Source organism: Haemaphysalis longicornis, unplaced genomic scaffold, assembly GCF_048455015.1.
Source record: "Haemaphysalis longicornis isolate Haplotype H1 unplaced genomic scaffold, Haemaphysalis longicornis Haplotype H1 scaffold_1, whole genome shotgun sequence".
In the NCBI taxonomy this organism is placed as follows: Eukaryota; Metazoa; Arthropoda; class Arachnida; order Ixodida; family Ixodidae; genus Haemaphysalis; species Haemaphysalis longicornis.
The window spans coordinates 203215768-203233693 of record NW_027526203.1 but is presented as its reverse complement, the minus strand read 5'-3'; the positions used below and the strand labels follow the sequence as shown (position 1 = coordinate 203233693).

Here is a 17926-nt window from a genome sequence, read left to right as displayed (position 1 = left end):
TATACAGTTGAACCTCGATATAACGAACCTCGATTTAACGAAATTCGCGATATAACGAATTTTTTCAAGTTTTCTAACAAAATTTTGCTAAATCCATGTATTTTTGTCTCGATTTTACGAAGTAATTTTGTGCGGCGCTTTCGATTTAACGAAGTCACGGCAAGAAAGGAAGAACGAAATTCCGGTCGAGGCACGTTTTATTTTGCCTCTCAGGCCCTACATTGAAAAAATTCAGTGCTCAAATTGACTCTTGAAGGCTCAAATGAAAGAAAAGCGGTGGAATCTACGGTTAAAAACAATTAAAAGCGAAGAACGAAGCTGCACAAACCGCTAGCGGTCATAGACGGTTTAATAGTGCGGCCACTATTTTGACGTCTCCATCGTTGCCTACGCCAGCGCCCTCTATGCTTAGGCAACCGAAGCCTATTTCAAGCTTTTTTTTTCAACGCGTCATTGCTCACGGTGCTGCTGCTCTAGGTTGTGCTCGCTGATAACCAAATTAATATTTTGTTCGTGCATCGTTAGGTGAGTTTTGTAAGCAGCATGAGCACTCCAAGAGAAAGAAAAGTGTTCCGAACAAGAGCCTGAGGAAGTTCGGTGAAACTGACAGCCACCGAAGTGTGATGGATGCCATCGATGTTCTGCGGAGGCACGCAGGTGCACACGAATGTTAAGACCTTGTTAGCGCTGTCAGCATACGACCGTCACGTAAAGCCGGCCCTGGTCAAGAAACGCCAAGCACTGCTTACGGACTTCTTCACTACGGCTTGAACATCGAGTGCTGGTGGCAATAAATTGCTCTCTTTGAACGTGGTCATCTTCGTTTCACCAGCGTTCATTAGACAGCTGCGGTGCGGAGAAATCAGTTTCGTAAGGGCTCAGTGGGCATAAAAGTAATTGCTTAATCGAATTTGGCCGGAAGAATTTTATTTAATGTAAGCTTTCCGCTTTCCGGAGCACGTAAGCGCTGCTCCACACAGTGAAGCGGTCCGCGTGTACTCCGCTGAACTCGCAATCATGGCTTTATCTCGAGTGTTGTGGTTGCATCACGCGCCTATACTGCGGAGCCTTTGTACATGAAAAAAGTCTTTCGAAAGTTTCATAGCAGCCTTCCGCTGTTGTTGGCCCGCCGCGCCTAGGCCCCTAAGCCTACCACTGAATAGACGAAAAGAGGCGTAACTTCGAACGAGCACCTCGGCGGGGTGAAGTTCACGGGACATGGACGCGGGCGCGGGTTCAATTGACTATAACAGCGGCATTTAGTAGTGACCGAAATGAAAAAACAAAAAGTGGAAACCTAGTCTGCTATCATATTTAATGAGGCGTTGCGGAAAAAGCACCGGTTTTACGATGACACATGAACTACCGTCGGCTATCCGAATTCCATTGCCCAAGTGTTGAAACTCTTAATTCACACAATTTTTGCGGCCAGTTTTAGTACAAATTTCGCTTTAATTGGAGAGGTGACTACATAGCAGTTGTTGCCTGGCGAGGGCCAAAGTGTTAAAACCCCAATAACTGGTTAAATGAACTGTAAAATCGAAACCTCGATTTTACGAAATTCTCGATTTAACGAAATTTGCGGCCCCAAGTACGACTTCGTTATATCGAGGTTTAACTGTATAAGACTATCGCCCAAATATGATTCTTCTTTGGCCGGGTGGCTGAATCGAGTCACAGACAGACAGACAGACCAAAATTTCTGCAATTAAGTAGCCCAAGAAAGACTACCATCTAGTACATATAACCCCTTCAGTGGAACAGCAAGGTGCACAATTAGGCTGGAAATGTGAGCACAGAGGCCAACATATTTCTCTATAACATGGCTTGATTGATTGATTGATTGATTGAATGATTGTAGGCTTTAACGTGCCGACGCAACGCAGGCGGTGAGGCGCGCTGTAGTGGAGGGCTCCGGATTAATTATGACCACCTGGGGATCTTCGACGCGCACCGAAATCTCGAACAAACGGGCGTTTTTGCTTTTCGCCTCCATCAGAAAAGCTGCCGACATGGCCGGGAATCGAACCCACATCCTCGTGCTCAGCAACACAATCTAACATGGCTTTCGTACCTCTGAATTTGTCCAGCCTTGCCAAAAAATGATTTTAACAAATCTACTGTGGCGTTGTGAACTCTAAGCCCCCCCCCCCTTCTTTTTGTCCTCACCATATATGTAAAATGTTTGTGAGTGCAGTTCTCAGAGGCAACTAATTAAAGTTGAACTCGCTGTTATAGACAGGTGTGGTGTATTGTGCACTGTTCCCTGCATTGCCTGAAGCACTGCATCCAGTGGCACAGCACTGGAGGTACATCCCATACACCAGTGGCGCACTGACTCACCGGTGCGGGGAGGTGGACGGCCCGGACAACGCGATTGCTCGGAGGGTGGAAAATGCAGAGGAGCGAGGGCAACCCCCGTGCCGCCCCCCGCACTGCCACGGCCATGAAGTCCCTCTGAGCACACCTGAAGTGCACAAAGGGCCCCGCCAGGAGCTGTTCTCGACGCCGCAGGCACAGCTCTGCACAGAGCCACCCCGTCTGGGACTGGTGGAGCCGGACGTGGGAATCACGGCACAGCGTCACCTCTGTGCCACCTGCAACCAATGTTGATGTCGCAGTGAGGAACTTTTGGTCGCTTTTACTTGACAGTCCAAGTTCGTGGTCAGTTCAGGACTGCCTCACAATCGAGATTATATGAGCACACACACACAAAAAAAGTTGATTTGAAGCAGTTCTGAGCAATTGAATGTGCCTTGACCCATCATTATGTCTTAAACCCTCTTTCCTCCCGGCTACGAGGCAATACCACACTTTTAAATTTACCCCCTTGTTTGCCCGCACAAACGCCTACAAATATTCATTTTTCCCGCGAACAATATCTGAATGGAACAATCTCCGTGTCACTGTGTTTACTCCGCCAAATCTGCATGCATCAATTGAGCAGCGTTTACACGAGCAGCAATTTTCTGTCGGTCATTTTTGTTGATATTTTTTAGAGATTGTTGAATTACTTTTAGAGATTGTATGACTACTTTTGGCTGATATATTATGTAATCATTCTCCCTCTCCTGCTTGGGCCTAATTCTGGCCTGCAGTATTGTCTAAATAAAAAAATAAAATGACAAGTCGAAGAGGCCATTTCTGACCTGTCTTCATACTTGCTAATTATACACATGATTGCAGCACATCCTGAGATGTGCTGCAATCATGACAGTTTCACGGCAGAAAGTTTGTAAGATGATCCTAGCTAGTCCTCCCCAGTCCTACGGTGTGCGCCTCTCAGTTTGATGTCCTTTAGAAGATGAGGGGTTACCGCTGCATCTTGAGGTTATGAAACTCGGACAAGGATACAAAGTACAGTCACTAAGCACGCAATGCGGACACAATCATGGAAGAATAGGCACTGCACTTGCAGTGTGCACACATAGTTTGCACTGCCCCGTCCCGGTAAGACGACCCCTCAGTGAATACTCCAATGCCATACGAGGGATTGCACAGCCAGCGGACAAAATAAGTGTCTCCAAGAAAGCAGAGGCATAACCATGTATCTAGAACTGCTGTGGAGAAGAAAATAAGAGAAAAAGTGGGCGGAAGAACTCTCATTTCCCTTTCCGCGCAATTCTGTCATGCGACAGATAGATGCTAATCACAGACTTCAGAACACTAGGAATGTCTCTGCACTGCTTCTGTGACATGGATCCTTCGCTAACCCATCCACCACCTGTGTACCAGTCAAACATGCTCCTTCTTGTAAACACTAAATATGGAGACCCTTTCACCAAAGCCTTTTCTTTGACCTTTCAACCTGTGAAATTAGTCATTGCATGGTGCTTTGACATACTAAGCAGGAAATTTGTAACGAGATTTTGTTTATGTTGCATCAGCACGTGCACTTGTAGCATGTTGTGCGATACCTTTGTCCCCACATGGCTGTGTATTCTACTTTTCAGGTGCGAAAGGCCGGTTCACATCGCTCCTGCGAAAGATGCCTCTCTCCGAGTCCAAATCGTCGTCAGACGTCTGAAAGGAATCCCACGAGTGGACTTTTCGCCCCCGGAAACCCCTGGACCAGTCTTACGGCGCAGTGAGAACGTTTTCATACTCAACCGCCGGTGCGCTCAGCGCCCACCACGCTAGGCTGCGCGGCTAGGCCTAATATAGAACAGCCCCCCCCCCCCTTCGCCGCCACGCAGCGGCCAGCCAACGGCAGCCACGTCGGCAACCAACGCACCTCAACGCATGGCGCCCGCTTCGAACTCGGATGAAGCGACTCCGACTACCGACATGGACACCTCGACGGTACCGGGAGAGGACATCGACCCCTCCGAAGTGACCGAAGAACGAGGCTGGATGGTCTGCTACCGCAACCGCAGTCAGAAAAGGCTTCAAGCCCTACGCGCCGAGAAGCCCTCGCAGGGAACGGTGAGCCCCTATCCGATTAAGCAAGGGACTGCTAAGCATGCACTACGTCTACCCCCACTACCACGGGAGCACGTCAAAGTCGTTTTCCGCCCGCAAGGAGGACTCGATGTCTCCAAAATAAGCGCCGCCATCCTACGCTCGGCAACCCTCGTTGCTGCTGGGCTCACCAAACTACAAGCCTCAGAAGACATCCTCCGTCCCAACGCGGCTAGAAACGCGTTTGTTATGAGCACCCCAAGCATAGAGAGGGCGAAAACATACAGAATGGTGCGCCAACTCAACATTGAGAATCGCGCCTACAGCACCCTCCCTTATGTGGCCTCCCCGGAAGACACCTGCAAAGGAGTGATACACGGGATTCCGCCCGAGGACACACCGCAAGACATTATTGATAACATCGTTAATTCTACTAACCCCCAGGCAATACACGCCAGACGTATGGGGACGACAAACACCGCTCTCATCGCATTTGATGGACCTAAAGTCCCCCTCCTTATATACTACGGCGGAGCGGAATTTCGCTGCTACATACACAAGCAAAAATCGGAAGCATGCCTTGCCTGCGGAGCAGTGGGGCATAGGGCTGACGTGTGCCCGAATCCGACACCCAGCCGCTGCCAGGGATGTGGGCAGAATACCTCAGAAGACAACCCACATTCGTGCACGCCTAAATGCCCCCTCTGCAAAGGAGACCACCCTTTTGGAGACAAAAGCTGCACACAACGCTTCAAGCCACCGTCTTTTTCAAGCAAGCCATCCAACATCCAGATACCAAGGCAAGACGGTGCCCGACATCCATCAGCGCCCCGTGGGAAGACAACGCCGCCAGGCTTCCGCAAGCAGAGCGCCTCTGCTGATCCACCTGCTAGCACGGAGGAGAAACCTGGCGCTACCCGTGCGTCGGGCCCTGCGTACGGACCCAAGCATCCCTCCCAGAAGATCAACAATTCAGCATCCTCAAAGGTGAGCTGGGCTGAGATGGTAGCTCCCCGAACATCACCACCATCATCATATAGCGAGGTAGCTGAACTTAAACAACTCCTATTGAACACCCTGGAAGAAAACGAAAAGCTTAGCGCCAAGGTAGCTGAACTACAAAAACAGATAGCCACACTCACCAACGCAAACGTGGCCGATACCAATGGCCCCATAGATAGCGATTCCAACTCCCCCATGGAAAGCGAAGTCGTCCTTGCATCACATTCCCTCTGTAGTCCCCCCAAAGAGGAATCGGACTGTAGCTCCATCTACGTCACAAAAGTGGAATTCATGGCAGGCATTGAGAAAATTTCTAAGGAGGTTAAGGAGGCCATGAGCCCTAGCTACAAACCATTTCAAGCGCAGGCTGATCTTATCCTTTCTAAATTATCAGCCTTGGAAGCACGACTGGCAGAAATAGAATCTCGACCATCTCTTAAGAAAGCATCCAAACCATACAATCGCCCCTCATTATTAGACGAAAAAGACCATGGCGCTGAATAACATCATCATTTGGCAGTGGAACTGCAGAGGATACCGCCGAAAGAGGGGCATCCTTCAGCAGGCCTTAGAAAACAATCTTGTGGGTTCGATCCCAGACGTAATTTGCCTACAAGAAGTTGGCGCAGTAGCCAGATTAGCCAGCTACAAAACTTTCATGCCTAAGTCCCGAAATCCACCTGCAACAACCATTCTTACTCGCCGTAATGTGATAGCGCAAGAACGCGACATAGACAGCGAGGTGGATCACACATTTATCGAAATTGTCACAAACGTAAATCGGCGGACCAGCCTATTTGTTCTAAATATTTACAGCAGTCCGAGGGAAAAGGACTCTGGCCCTTTTCTTTCCCTAATCCATGGAGCTCTGTGTACAGCGGGTAAGCAACCCATAGTCATCCTAGGCGATTTTAATGCGCAGCATTGCGCTTGGGGCTACCCAAGGGCCACACCTAAAGGGCGCCGGCTGTGGGAAGCTGCACAAAATGAACACCTAAGATTACATACCGACCCCCTGTTTCCCACACGTCAGGGAAACAGCGTCTGTGCAGATACGACACCTGACCTAACATTCACCAAAAACATAACAGGAGATGTTAAATGGGCGAACACTGGGCAGGACTTTGGCAGTGATCATAAGCTCATCCAAATCGAGGCACCCGCATACCTAAAATCTCCCCAAAAAAGAAACAACACGTTCATCGACTGGGACCTCTTTCGTAAAACACAAGACACTACACCTACACTCGACACTCTCTCAGAATGGGAGGAGGAGTTACGCAGCAGGGTCGGAAAAGCAACCAAAATCATACAATCAGACCCCAGCCTACCGCCGCTAGACTCGCGTCTGTCCAACCTCATCCAGGCTAGAGACAGCCTCAAAAACAGACTGATCCGCCACAAACACAGCCGTGGCCTACGCAGAAAAATAGCTTACATTAATCGGGAGATTGAGAATCACGCATCCAGATTGGTATCGGAAAACTGGTATTCATTATGTGATTCCCTAAATCACACTTTCAGTACCAAAAGGACTTGGAATATCTTACGCCACCTTCTTGATCCGACGTCGACCAAGTCGTCCCACAACCAAACGGTGTCCCTTTTGATACACAACTATCCGGGGACGCGACATGCACTCATCACATATTTACACAACAAGTACATACCACAAGGCCCTCCAACAGAACACCCGCCATACACCGGAGAGGCCAACGCCGCCTTCAATGTACCTTTTACAGAAGCCGAGGTCAAGGCTGCCATTTATAAGCTAAACATTAGGTCGGCCCCTGGCCCTGACCAGATTACTAATAAGATTCTTCGGCAGTTGGATGACTCATCCATTACTGGAATCACGGCACTTTTTAATGAATGTTGGACACAGGGTAAAATTCCGGAAAAATGGCGAACGGCGAAGACCATACTCATTCCAAAGCCTGGGAAACCGCCACACATCGATCATCTCAGACCCATATCCCTAACATCGTGCCTAGGGAAACTACTAGAGCATGTTGTTTTGACCCGACTCACTGAACACGCCGAAGAGACTCAGCTGTTCCCTCACACCATGCTAGGATTTCGCCCTCATCTATGCACTCAGGATCTTATGTTGCAACTACAACATCACATTTTGGATTCGGCATACGCGCCAAAGCACACAACTAAGGTTGTCCTCGGCTTAGATATCTCCAAAGCCTTCGACACTGTGCGACACTCGGTCATACTACAGATGGTGAACAAGAATGGCTTTGGAGAGCGCACGTACAACTACATTAAATCGTTCCTCTCATCTCGTATACTCACCCTTCATTTCGGAAACATCCAATCGGACCCCATTAAACTGGGTAGCCTAGGAACACCCCAAGGATCAGTACTGTCACCTTTCTTGTTTAACCTCGCCATGAGGGACCTTCCGGCCCTTCTCTCGGACATACCCTACCTACATCATTCCATATATGCAGACGACATCACCCTGTGGATTGCTCGAGGCTCCGACGGCCAAATCCAGGAAGCCCTGCAACGGGCAACCCAAACCGTTGAGGAGTACGCAGCCGTACGCGGCTTGTGTTCCCCCCAAAAATCGGAGCTTTTCATCTACAAACCAAATCATAAAATCCCACCAATAATAACCGTAACCACATCATCAGGAGCCAACATTCCCATAGTTCACTCCATAAAGGTTTTGGGACTCCGCCTAAATGCTAATGGCCGGCATACAGATGCACTCAGAGATCGAGAAGGGGGTATATCAAACCACCCGACTCATCTCCAGGGTTTCGACGAGGCACAAGGGCATCAAGGAGTCCAACCTCATAAAGATGGTGCAGGCCTTCGTCATCTCGCGCGTTACATACGCATTGCCGTTTCTCACCCTGCGGAAGACGGAGCAGGAGAAAGTTGATAGCCTCATCCGTACGGCACACAAGCGAGCGCTCGGCCTCTCCCAACACACATCAACTGCAAACCTACTGCGCCTCGGGATACACAATACCCTCTCCAAACTTATAGAGGCACAGCGAACCGCACAGCTAGAGAGGCTTTCTCGCAGCTCTGCCGGTCGGTGCATCCTGAGGTCTTTGGGCCTGGTACCCCAAACACCACACTACACATGACTTGTTGCCATTCCGTCTCCTCTGAGGAATGTCATCAGAGTGTCCCCAACGCCTAGGCGAATGCACCCCATCCACAATAAGGAACGCCGTAAGGCAAGAGCGAAGGCCCTTGCCAAACAACACCCACCGGGGTCTCCTGTGGTATACACCGATGCCGCCCCATATCAAGACAGGAACGCATCGGTACTAGCGGTGGTCGACTCCAAGGGGAGTCCCATCGCTACAGCATCTGTAAGCTGCACTTCCTGCACAGAGGCAGAGGAAATGGCAATTGGTCTAGCCATAGCCCACAGCCGGTCTCCGCATCTTAACATCATAACCGATTCTAAATCGGCCGTACTAAATTTTTTAAACGGCAGGGTATCATCTAGAACCTTGGCAACCATCTCGCAAGGGCCCACACCTCATAGCCGGACCTTCCGCATCATCTGGTCACCGGCACATTCTGGCCTGATGGGAAATGAGAGAGCCAATGAGACTGCTCAAGATATGGTTCGCCGAGAGCCTCATAGGACTCCTGAAGATATCCCGCAACCTTTCGGCTATAAGGACCGTCTCCATACTTTCGGCGATATCCTTGACCATTTCCGCCAGGATCGGACAATTTTTCCACCACCGCATCCATCGCTCAGTCGAAGGCATGCAGTCCTTCTCAGGCAGCTCCAAACATTATCATTCCCCACTCCGCATCTCATGTCCATCATATATCCTGGCGAATATAAGGACGCCTGCCCCTTTTGTTCTGTGGAACGAGCATCACTTCACCACATCATTTGGTCATGCCTATTAATACCCGCATCACGTAGAAGAAATCATCCCATCCTTCATAACATATCATCCTTAACTGAGTGGGAGGCTGCCATCTCTAGCCCAGCTCCCCACGTGCAAGAAGCCCTCGCCCGGTTGGCTGAAGACACCGAGCTCCCAAAACACCGGGAGCCCCGCTGTCTAGATGACTGAGCGAACAGCTCAGTGGTGCAATCACCACAACTTTTGGGCAAAATAAAGTTATTACTACTACTACTACTACTTGTCCCCACATCTTTGATAACGCGTGCACTATGCACCTGTTTGTATTACACGTTCATGCTCTCCAGGGAGCAGAGAGTGAAGCTACGTGACAGCTGCTATAACTCTCGCTTCATCACTGCAAAAACTACACCCATTATGGCATTTTACATTAAAAAGCAATGGTTCCCAAAATCATGAGTGTGTGAGGACCCCATGAACTATGTTTACGCGTGTCGCAATGCCAAACAATTTGCCCAACGAGCAGGTGATGTCGCCCACACACATCCAATGTTCATTTCTTAGGTTGACTTTTATTATGGTGCATGTGGTATTGTTGAACTACTTCGTATAGTATGCTCTTGCAACTAAGGTCGCCAAACCCTTACATTCTGCCTTTTGTCTGTCTGGCCTGTCTGCTTAGTTGCAGTGTTGTGCAAAAAGCTGACGTTAAAAGCTGTACTACGTAGAGGGAAAGAAAGTATGTGTTGTACAGTGAAGTGACATTTCTGGGATTGGCAGCAATTAAGGTTTGACAAAAGGAGAAATGAATAGGTCACGAAAGTACTGGGGCAGGCTTCGTGGACCCCTGAAATAACCGCGAGCCCCAATTTGAGAAACAGTGTTATAAAGCAGTACTGATATTTTGCCCATATAAGAAATGTGCACTGGTTATACAAGTAAACGTCCAACTATTTTCTACACCTGAAATAATTTTACGCTGAGCACAAACCAAAAGAAACCTCTTGTGGCAGCACGTTTGACAAGTCAGTCCTGATAGATCGGTCTTAACTGCTCGTGTGTGCCTGGAGACATTTAGCTAACGAAATGGGCTCGCTTGCTTTAAGTGGTACAGCGAATTTATTGTGTATTTTATGTTCTGTAGGCTAGACTACAGCCTATTTCAACCAATACTGTGCATGTAAAACCCCAGCTCCCCTCACAGTCACTGACAGAGGACCCACTTTCTGAATACTTGCACAAGTTACGCATTTTTGTAGCTGAACCTGGCTGCTAAACGTAGCCTAGCTTCAACTGTGCTAGAACAATGGTAAACGATTCCAATTTAACAATTTAAGCTATTCTTCAGGAACCAAAGTTCCAGTAACTGAACATTTTTAACAGCATAGCTGTTTAGCAAATCGTAATTTTTTGTGTCCGTAGTTGAAAATACCAAGAAATTGCCTAGCACGTGCACGTGAGGGCAGGCCTCACGGAAACCACCCAGCAGTTACAAAACCAAGAAAATGCCTAGCGCTCGTGTGTGTGTGCCTCGCAACGACCGCTCAGCGACCACTGCGCACGTCCTTCAAGCCAAGCAAACCCACTTAGGGAGATTGGCCTAGATCAGGGGTTCTCAAGCATGTTGGTCCCAGGGAACCCTGCTAAGTTCCGTTAAGTGCCAAGGAACCCCCCCACCCCCACCTCCCGCCATTTTTCATTCCGTTCATGCTACATTAACGTGCAATAAATTCAAAAGCAAGCAAGGGCATCGTTTTTTTTTTTCCGTCGACTTTACACGAATGCGTACGCTAGCGGCACCTATCTCAAAAAGGAGAAATGCGCATGGGGGTAATATAACACCGAGACTCAAGTACAATAGTTTAACCACGTGGCCCGTTTTAGGAGTCTGGCTGGCTACAAGCTGCTGGCGAGATTTATTGCGCAGCTCGTGCGTTTCTGTTATGCGCCGAGATGTGCTTACTGACACTCGGGCGTGAGTAATGGAGGTTCCCTAGATCGATCGCACCTCAAGTTCACCATACAAGACTTTGCGACTGCGGAACCGGGGAAAATTTATCAGTGCCTCGCGGAACCCCGAGGAGGGGCCTGCGGAACCCCTAGGTTCCGTGGAACCCACTTTGAGAAACCATGGCCTAGATTGGCAAAAAAAACGTTCGCCATAATTGTGCCAACACCTGATCGGAATGAGAAGGACTGTAGCGTTCACTGTAACTGTTGCAATACTCGCTCGGAACAAGAAAGACATCATAGTGCACACCCGTCCAGGGTGATGTCCAATGATTACGACTTCCAAAAAAATGAAAGAAGCTCACACTTATAGCAACAATGATGGAGCAAAGGTCGTTGAGGTAGCGAACAAGAAGCAAATCGGCTGCAATCGTGGACTTAAACTTTTGTGATAGTTGTGAAGGTTTCGTACAGCTTCGCTACATTCAAGTCTTGCATGTTAGTGTAAGCTTCCTTCATTTTTTTTTTTTCATGATTAAAGGAGCCATGAAGACAGAATACAAGTTTGTTTTATTCGAAAGATTTTGCTTTTTATAGTGCCCCCAGCACTTCTCCGGCAGCAAATGATGCCGTATTCCCTGAGAAATTGATCAATTTAGGTTAAAATTTTGATTCTCCCGCCAAATCGTAGGTTTTTGGAATGTCAGCAATGACGTCAGAAGCGCGTGTATTCAAGCGAACTTTCACTGCGTCATTTGGGTTTGCAGCCTTGCTGTCCCGTCAGCCCTCCCAGATGGCGCTGCTATAGTCATCCACGAACCGTTGTCCGCCGTTGCATTGTTTTTTAGCGTATTTGCACCTGGCTTGTTTTTGTTACTGTAAAAAGTGATCGTCTCATGAAACCTGGGCTATCCTCGACAAACAGGGTCACGTAAGACAACGCCGCTTGCGCCAATCGGCCAGTGTCCTGTAAAGCAACTTCAAAGCAGCGAAGTGCTGTGCAGCTAAAACAAGCATAGTGCGCCCAGTACCAACAGCAGTGCGCAACGGTACTTCTATGCTTACGTGCGTTTTTGTAACTTTCATTGTTTACCGCACCATTCTTACTGCTGTAAAATGAATATGCATTACGCAATAGTTCGTTCGGAAAGCCTATAAGCCGTGCCTAATTTGCGTTTGCTTTTTCTGTCCTCAGATAATCGCACAGCTGAGCACATGTGACATCATAGGTTCTGTTGTGGAAAATTAGCTAGTGGGTGACATGGCCATTCCGTTTTTTCCTAGTTATGTAGCTTATTTGAGCGAAGTGTGCGTTTACGGTGGTGTCAGTACGATTCTATCGAGGCAATCTTTTGAATGAACCGAACTTGTGTTTTGTCCTCATGGCTCCTTTAAAGACGCTGTAGCAATCAGGTAACAGCATTCTATGCTCCTGTGATTATATGCCGTGTCAGAACAAGGCAGGTGGGACAACGACTTCAACGTTGTCTTTTCTAGCACACAGAGGCGGTTAGAAGTTGCTGAGAACAATGAATTCTTTGATGCAGCTAACACTGTTTCAAAAATTTACCCCTTTATGAAGGGGAGGAATTTTTCCACGCAAACACACATTCAACCACCTAGTCGGGGCATCGAGCTGCAACTGTAGAAATATAAAGAGTCCCCTCTTTTCAACCATAAAGCTCAAGTGTCGACCCTTTCATAAAAAGCCATGAAGACAAAATACAACCTTGTTTAATTAGAAAAAACAAGCTTTTGGTACAGGCTCACTCACCTCCATTCCAGCCAGTAAAGACTAAGACATTTTCTAACAAAAAAAGCCTAATATTAAAAATGTTCAAATTTCATGCCAGACAACGTCACGAGCAACATAATAGAAGGAACACTAAAAAAATAGTCGCCAGCATGTTGACTGCATGATAGCATTCAAGTAATACAATTAAATGAAATCAGATGCCCCACTACAATCAATCGGCCAGTCATGTTTCTTGGTGCGAGTCAACTGTGCGAGTCAACCTTCTTTGATGTGAGTCACCTTTATTTCTATTGTATGTTCTAAGCTTGCGATAAGAGTGAATCATTGTTACCAGGACAAAGCAACCTTTTAGTGAAGGGGAGGATGAAAACAGTAAAGCGTTCGTTTCAGTTTCTATTCAATTTGGAAATATCTTGTCTCATTCCAGGGATGGGGGCGACTGCGGGTTGGGGCGGGAGAACGACTCCGAGGGCCCCCGGACAAACGCCGCTTCGGCAATGGCTCAAATTGATCTCCGTCTCCGACCACAAGTACGAAATAAAAAGTCAACCAAGCGCTTTTTTTTTTAGTATCCTTCAAAAACACCTCGAGAACCGATGTACTCCCACACCCATTTCCCCTTTCCTACGAGGGCCTTCCGTCGATCCGCCACCTCCGCCCCCTTTTTTGCATTCTCTCTCACTGCGCAGGGCGGTCAAGAGACGGCATTGTAGGCGAAAATAAATTAAGTTGACATTGAAAGATTGTTTCGGCTGTGTTGTCCTCCAGTTCGTCCTCTCTGATTCCAACTTTGAAAAACAACTAATTCTATGCTACAATGATGTTTGCAAATAAATTTCTTGCAGTGAAAGTGCAGCAACCAAAAAATAAAGTTCCTTATGATGGATAGCAAAACTTTCGTAATAAAAAAAGTGAGCCGTAAACAACGATTGTTTGGGCATGAGTGCATCATTTTAGGTCCCCTCGCGTATAGCTTTAGTACGTGTAATTTTTACTACCTGCATGCCTTCGTACGTTTCTATTAAATAAGTGAAATCTTTTTAGCTATTACTTAGTTTTAAACAGTAACGGAAAAGTAACGACGTTATTTTTTTGCAGTAACTGTAACTGTAACTAGTTACTTTTGGAAAATTCGTAACTGTAACTGTAACAGAGTTACTTTTTTGGGTTAGGTAACTGTAACTGTAACACTGTTACTTTTTTTCGGTAACGTGCCCATGACTGTTTTTCAGTGAATAAAGCATCTTTTGCTTCCGGACAAGTGCTGGGGGCACCACAAAACATGAAATCTTTTGAACAAACTTGTATTTTCATGCATGCATGAGGGCCTGATCGGACAGTGCGACCTCACATTGGCTGATGCGTCCCGTGACCGAGTCGTCCGGTTGTCCAAGCCGCCACGTGATGCCTGGCACGGTGGGCCGGAATGGCACCAGGTCCGTCACCTCCTCTGGTGGCACCAAGGACAGTGACATGATGATGATCCTGGGAGAAAAAGGAGGACGGCGGACGTGACTTTACAACACTGCTACAAGATCCGCAAATGCAGAAAGGCTACGTTTCAGTGTAAAGCATACAATGCAACAGCACTCATACAGCCGCTCCCTCCCTCCGACAAAAAGCAAGTTCCACTGAAAAATGCCAGCGTGAGACTGAGACCAATAACAAAATTTGAAAAGACTGTCGGTCTGTTCAAGGGGCCATGCAGACAAAACACAAGTTTGGTTCGATTGAAAGATTGCCTCGTTAGAATCATACTGACACCATTCTTAACGTAAACTTCGCTCAAATAAGCTATATGATGAACAAAAACAAGCCAGGTACAAATAAGGCCAAAAACAAACCAAAGGCAGAAAACAGTCCGCTGCGCTTTGGTGGTGCCATCCAGGTTGACTAACTGTAAACAAGTCTCCGCTTCACACCAAGTTTAGCTTGAAGTCCCATTCTTATGATGTCATTGCAGACATCGTTAAAACACACAATTTGGCAGGACAATCAAAATTTTAACCTGAAGTGATTAATTATGCAGTGAGCAAAGCACCATTTGCTTCCAGACAAGTACTGAGGGCACTATAGAACACGAATTATTTCGAATAAAACAAAACTTGTACCTATATTGTCTGCATGGCCCCTTCAAGCAGACAAGGGTTTTTTTTTTCCTTCAAAACTGAACAGTTGGTTACAATACATTTCGACTTGTAATTCACACATTTGATTGATTGATTTTTGATTGCGGGGGTTTAGTGCGTCAAAGTTAAACCTGGGCTACGAGTCGCAGTGTGGTGACAGGCTCCGGATTAATTTTGAACCCCTGGGGATCTTTAACGTGCGCCGAAATCTTGACACATGGGAGTTTTCGCTTTTTGCCTCCAACTGCAAAGCAGCCACCATGGCCGGTATCAAACCCGCATCTTTGGGGGCCACATGACTTGACAACACTGCTATAAGATCAGTAAAAGTCAAGAAAGCTAGGTTTCAGTGTAACATGCGACCGCATTTGTGAAGCCGCCACCTTCCCCCAGAAAAAAAAAAGTAAGCAATCCCACCACAAAAATGCCAACATTAAATCAGGGTGCCTACCAAGTTGACATTTTCAAATTCCCAGAGTTTTCCAGGTTTTCCCTGAGTATTTCTGATAAATTCCCTGAGCGCCACCGAACTCTGTTTTATGTCAACACGGGCTGACACCACTTCACAAGTTGCTGCCACCCTCTAAAAAGCACCTTATAAAATAAAATATGACATAATACACTTTGAATGCTAACCAGTAACTTTTATCTCATTCAAAAAGAAAACATAACAGAGTGGTAGTAAAATTCAGTGAATGAAATGTTGAAAAAAAAAAAAAAAGGTAAAACCGTACTGCTATGTTCTCAGCTCGCACTCAGTGCCGTATTTCACTGCTTCAAAGAGTTTATTTTGGTTTGAATGAGGGACACCTGCATCTTAAACACCGTCACGTTAGGTTCTTAAACGCCGCCATACTTCTAGCATCAAAGCACTGCGTAGGATGAGCGGGAAGAGTTTATTTGGGATTCACATTGCAAATGAAAAACACTCCACAAAGTTCTTTTGGCGCGCAGCGAAAGCTATGGAGCTGAAACATGCTCTGTCTTTCTACGCAGCGGAATATAGTGCCACCTTGCAATTAAAAGTAACTCTTAAAACAGGGTACAATGTCTATATTCGATACTTAAGACGTATTTTGAACACAGCTCTGTGAACTTTTAAAGTTGAAAATTAAGAGAAATGTGTTTTTATTATTACGCCAGATTCAACACTCAGTCGCAACAGGCGTCAACTAACTAGAAACCACACTACACGGTGCCAGGTGTTCCAGCAGAGGACTGAAAGCTACTACTGCCCCTGCAGACTCCCTTACACTGCCACAACAAGCTATCGCGACACGCAACATTTTCTTCCACCTTTCAGGAGTGTGGGAAACACGCCAAAATACAAGGGGAGCGTAGAGGGGGTTGGGGGTGACTTGCAAGCTATATGAAGCTAGTTCTCACTGGAACCATGATGATAGTTGGGTTTTATTGGCGCAAGGCCGACTATGGGCAAAGAGCACCAAAGAAGAAGTTACTGAATTATGATGAGACCATAAGTACTAAAACATGTGACTAAAAGTAAAGGTGATGCAAAACAAAAGACAATGGAGATGGCTGGTGTATAGGGCCAGGGTGATTACACATGATATGACAAGAGCTGCAGAAAGTTTACCTCAGCTTTTTTAAAAACTTAAAAACACGTTGACTAGAAAACATTGGTTCGTCGGCTAAAAAGTATGATGGGTGCAAAGGAATGTGTCGTCTGTATAATTCAGGGAAATGTTTGTGTCGTGTTGTGTCAAGTGCCTTGCATGTGATTAGTATGTGGACTACGGATAGGCCCTTTCCACACCTGCTACACGTGGGTCCCGAAGTTCCAGTGAGCAGGTGGGAGTGCGTAACGTGTGTGGCCTATCCGCAGCCTAGCCAGGGCGACTTCAGTGTATCTGTTGTGTGAGTCAGTTATGTAGCGTCCAAGTTGTGGTTTTATTACGTGTAGTTTGTTGTCTGATTGTTGACTCCAGTGTAATTGCCATGTGTTACGAAGCTGTCGTCTGATGTGTGTCTTTAGGTCGGTGTAAGGTACTGTTGTAACGTCAACTGTAGTCATGAGAGCAGCATCACCAGCCATTTGGTCGGCGGCCTCATTGCCAGGGATTCCACAATGCCCTGGTACCCAGCATATAGTTATGTCAAGATTTGAGGCATATGCAGACATTAGTACCTTGAAAAGAGCATTTATGACATAGTTTTTAGATGACTTTCCGGATGACAGTGCCTGTACAACGCTTAGAGAATCTGTGTAGATGATGGACTTTGGAATTTTATGTTCGAGGATGTGGTTTGAAACGAGTAAAATGCCATAGGCTTCTGCCGTGTAAATACTGCTATGAAAATTCATTGTTTTAGTTACGGTAAAATTTGGTCCGTGCGCTGCACAAGATACAGTAAAACCAGTTTTCGACGCGTCGCTATAGAATTCTGCGCACCTGTACTTGTCCTGCAGGAACAGGAAGTGCTGCAGAATTGCACTTCTGGGTGCCCTATTTTTTTCTACTAATGTGAATGATAAGTCGCATGATATAGGATGTAAATACCATGGTGGAATTAAATTATGGATGGGTGTCTTGTGCGTGTCTGAAAGAGGGACCGTGAGTGCAGAAGCCTCCTCCCTAACTCTGAGAGAGAAAGGTAAGGAAATGGATGGCCTGTTTAAAAAGAGTTGCAAGTTTGATGTATTGTTCATGATAGGATTAAAAGGATGGTTGGTAAGGGATACAATCTTAGATGCATATAGCAGATCAACATACTCCCGCTGATGCCCTAGACACCACTTGTCGCACTCGACATAAAGGCTTTCGACAGGGCTAGTGCGGAAAGCGCCGCATGAGAGGCGAAGG

At 46.9% G+C, this 17926-nt stretch overlaps 1 protein-coding gene across 1 annotated transcript in view; it reads right to left on the bottom strand.

Moving 5' to 3' along the window:
• LOC144141292 (uncharacterized) overlaps nucleotides 1–17926 on the bottom strand; it is a 173351-nt gene that overhangs the window by 148392 nt on the left and 7033 nt on the right. Inside the window, exons 2-3 of the mRNA XM_077672870.1 lie at nucleotides 14324–14457; nucleotides 2344–2597 (exon numbers count right to left, since the gene is read on the bottom strand). Of these exons, the coding sequence (XP_077528996.1) occupies nucleotides 2344–2597; nucleotides 14324–14447 (378 nt within the window). The 5' untranslated portion in view covers nucleotides 14448–14457. The remainder of the gene's footprint in view (nucleotides 1–2343; nucleotides 2598–14323; nucleotides 14458–17926) is intronic.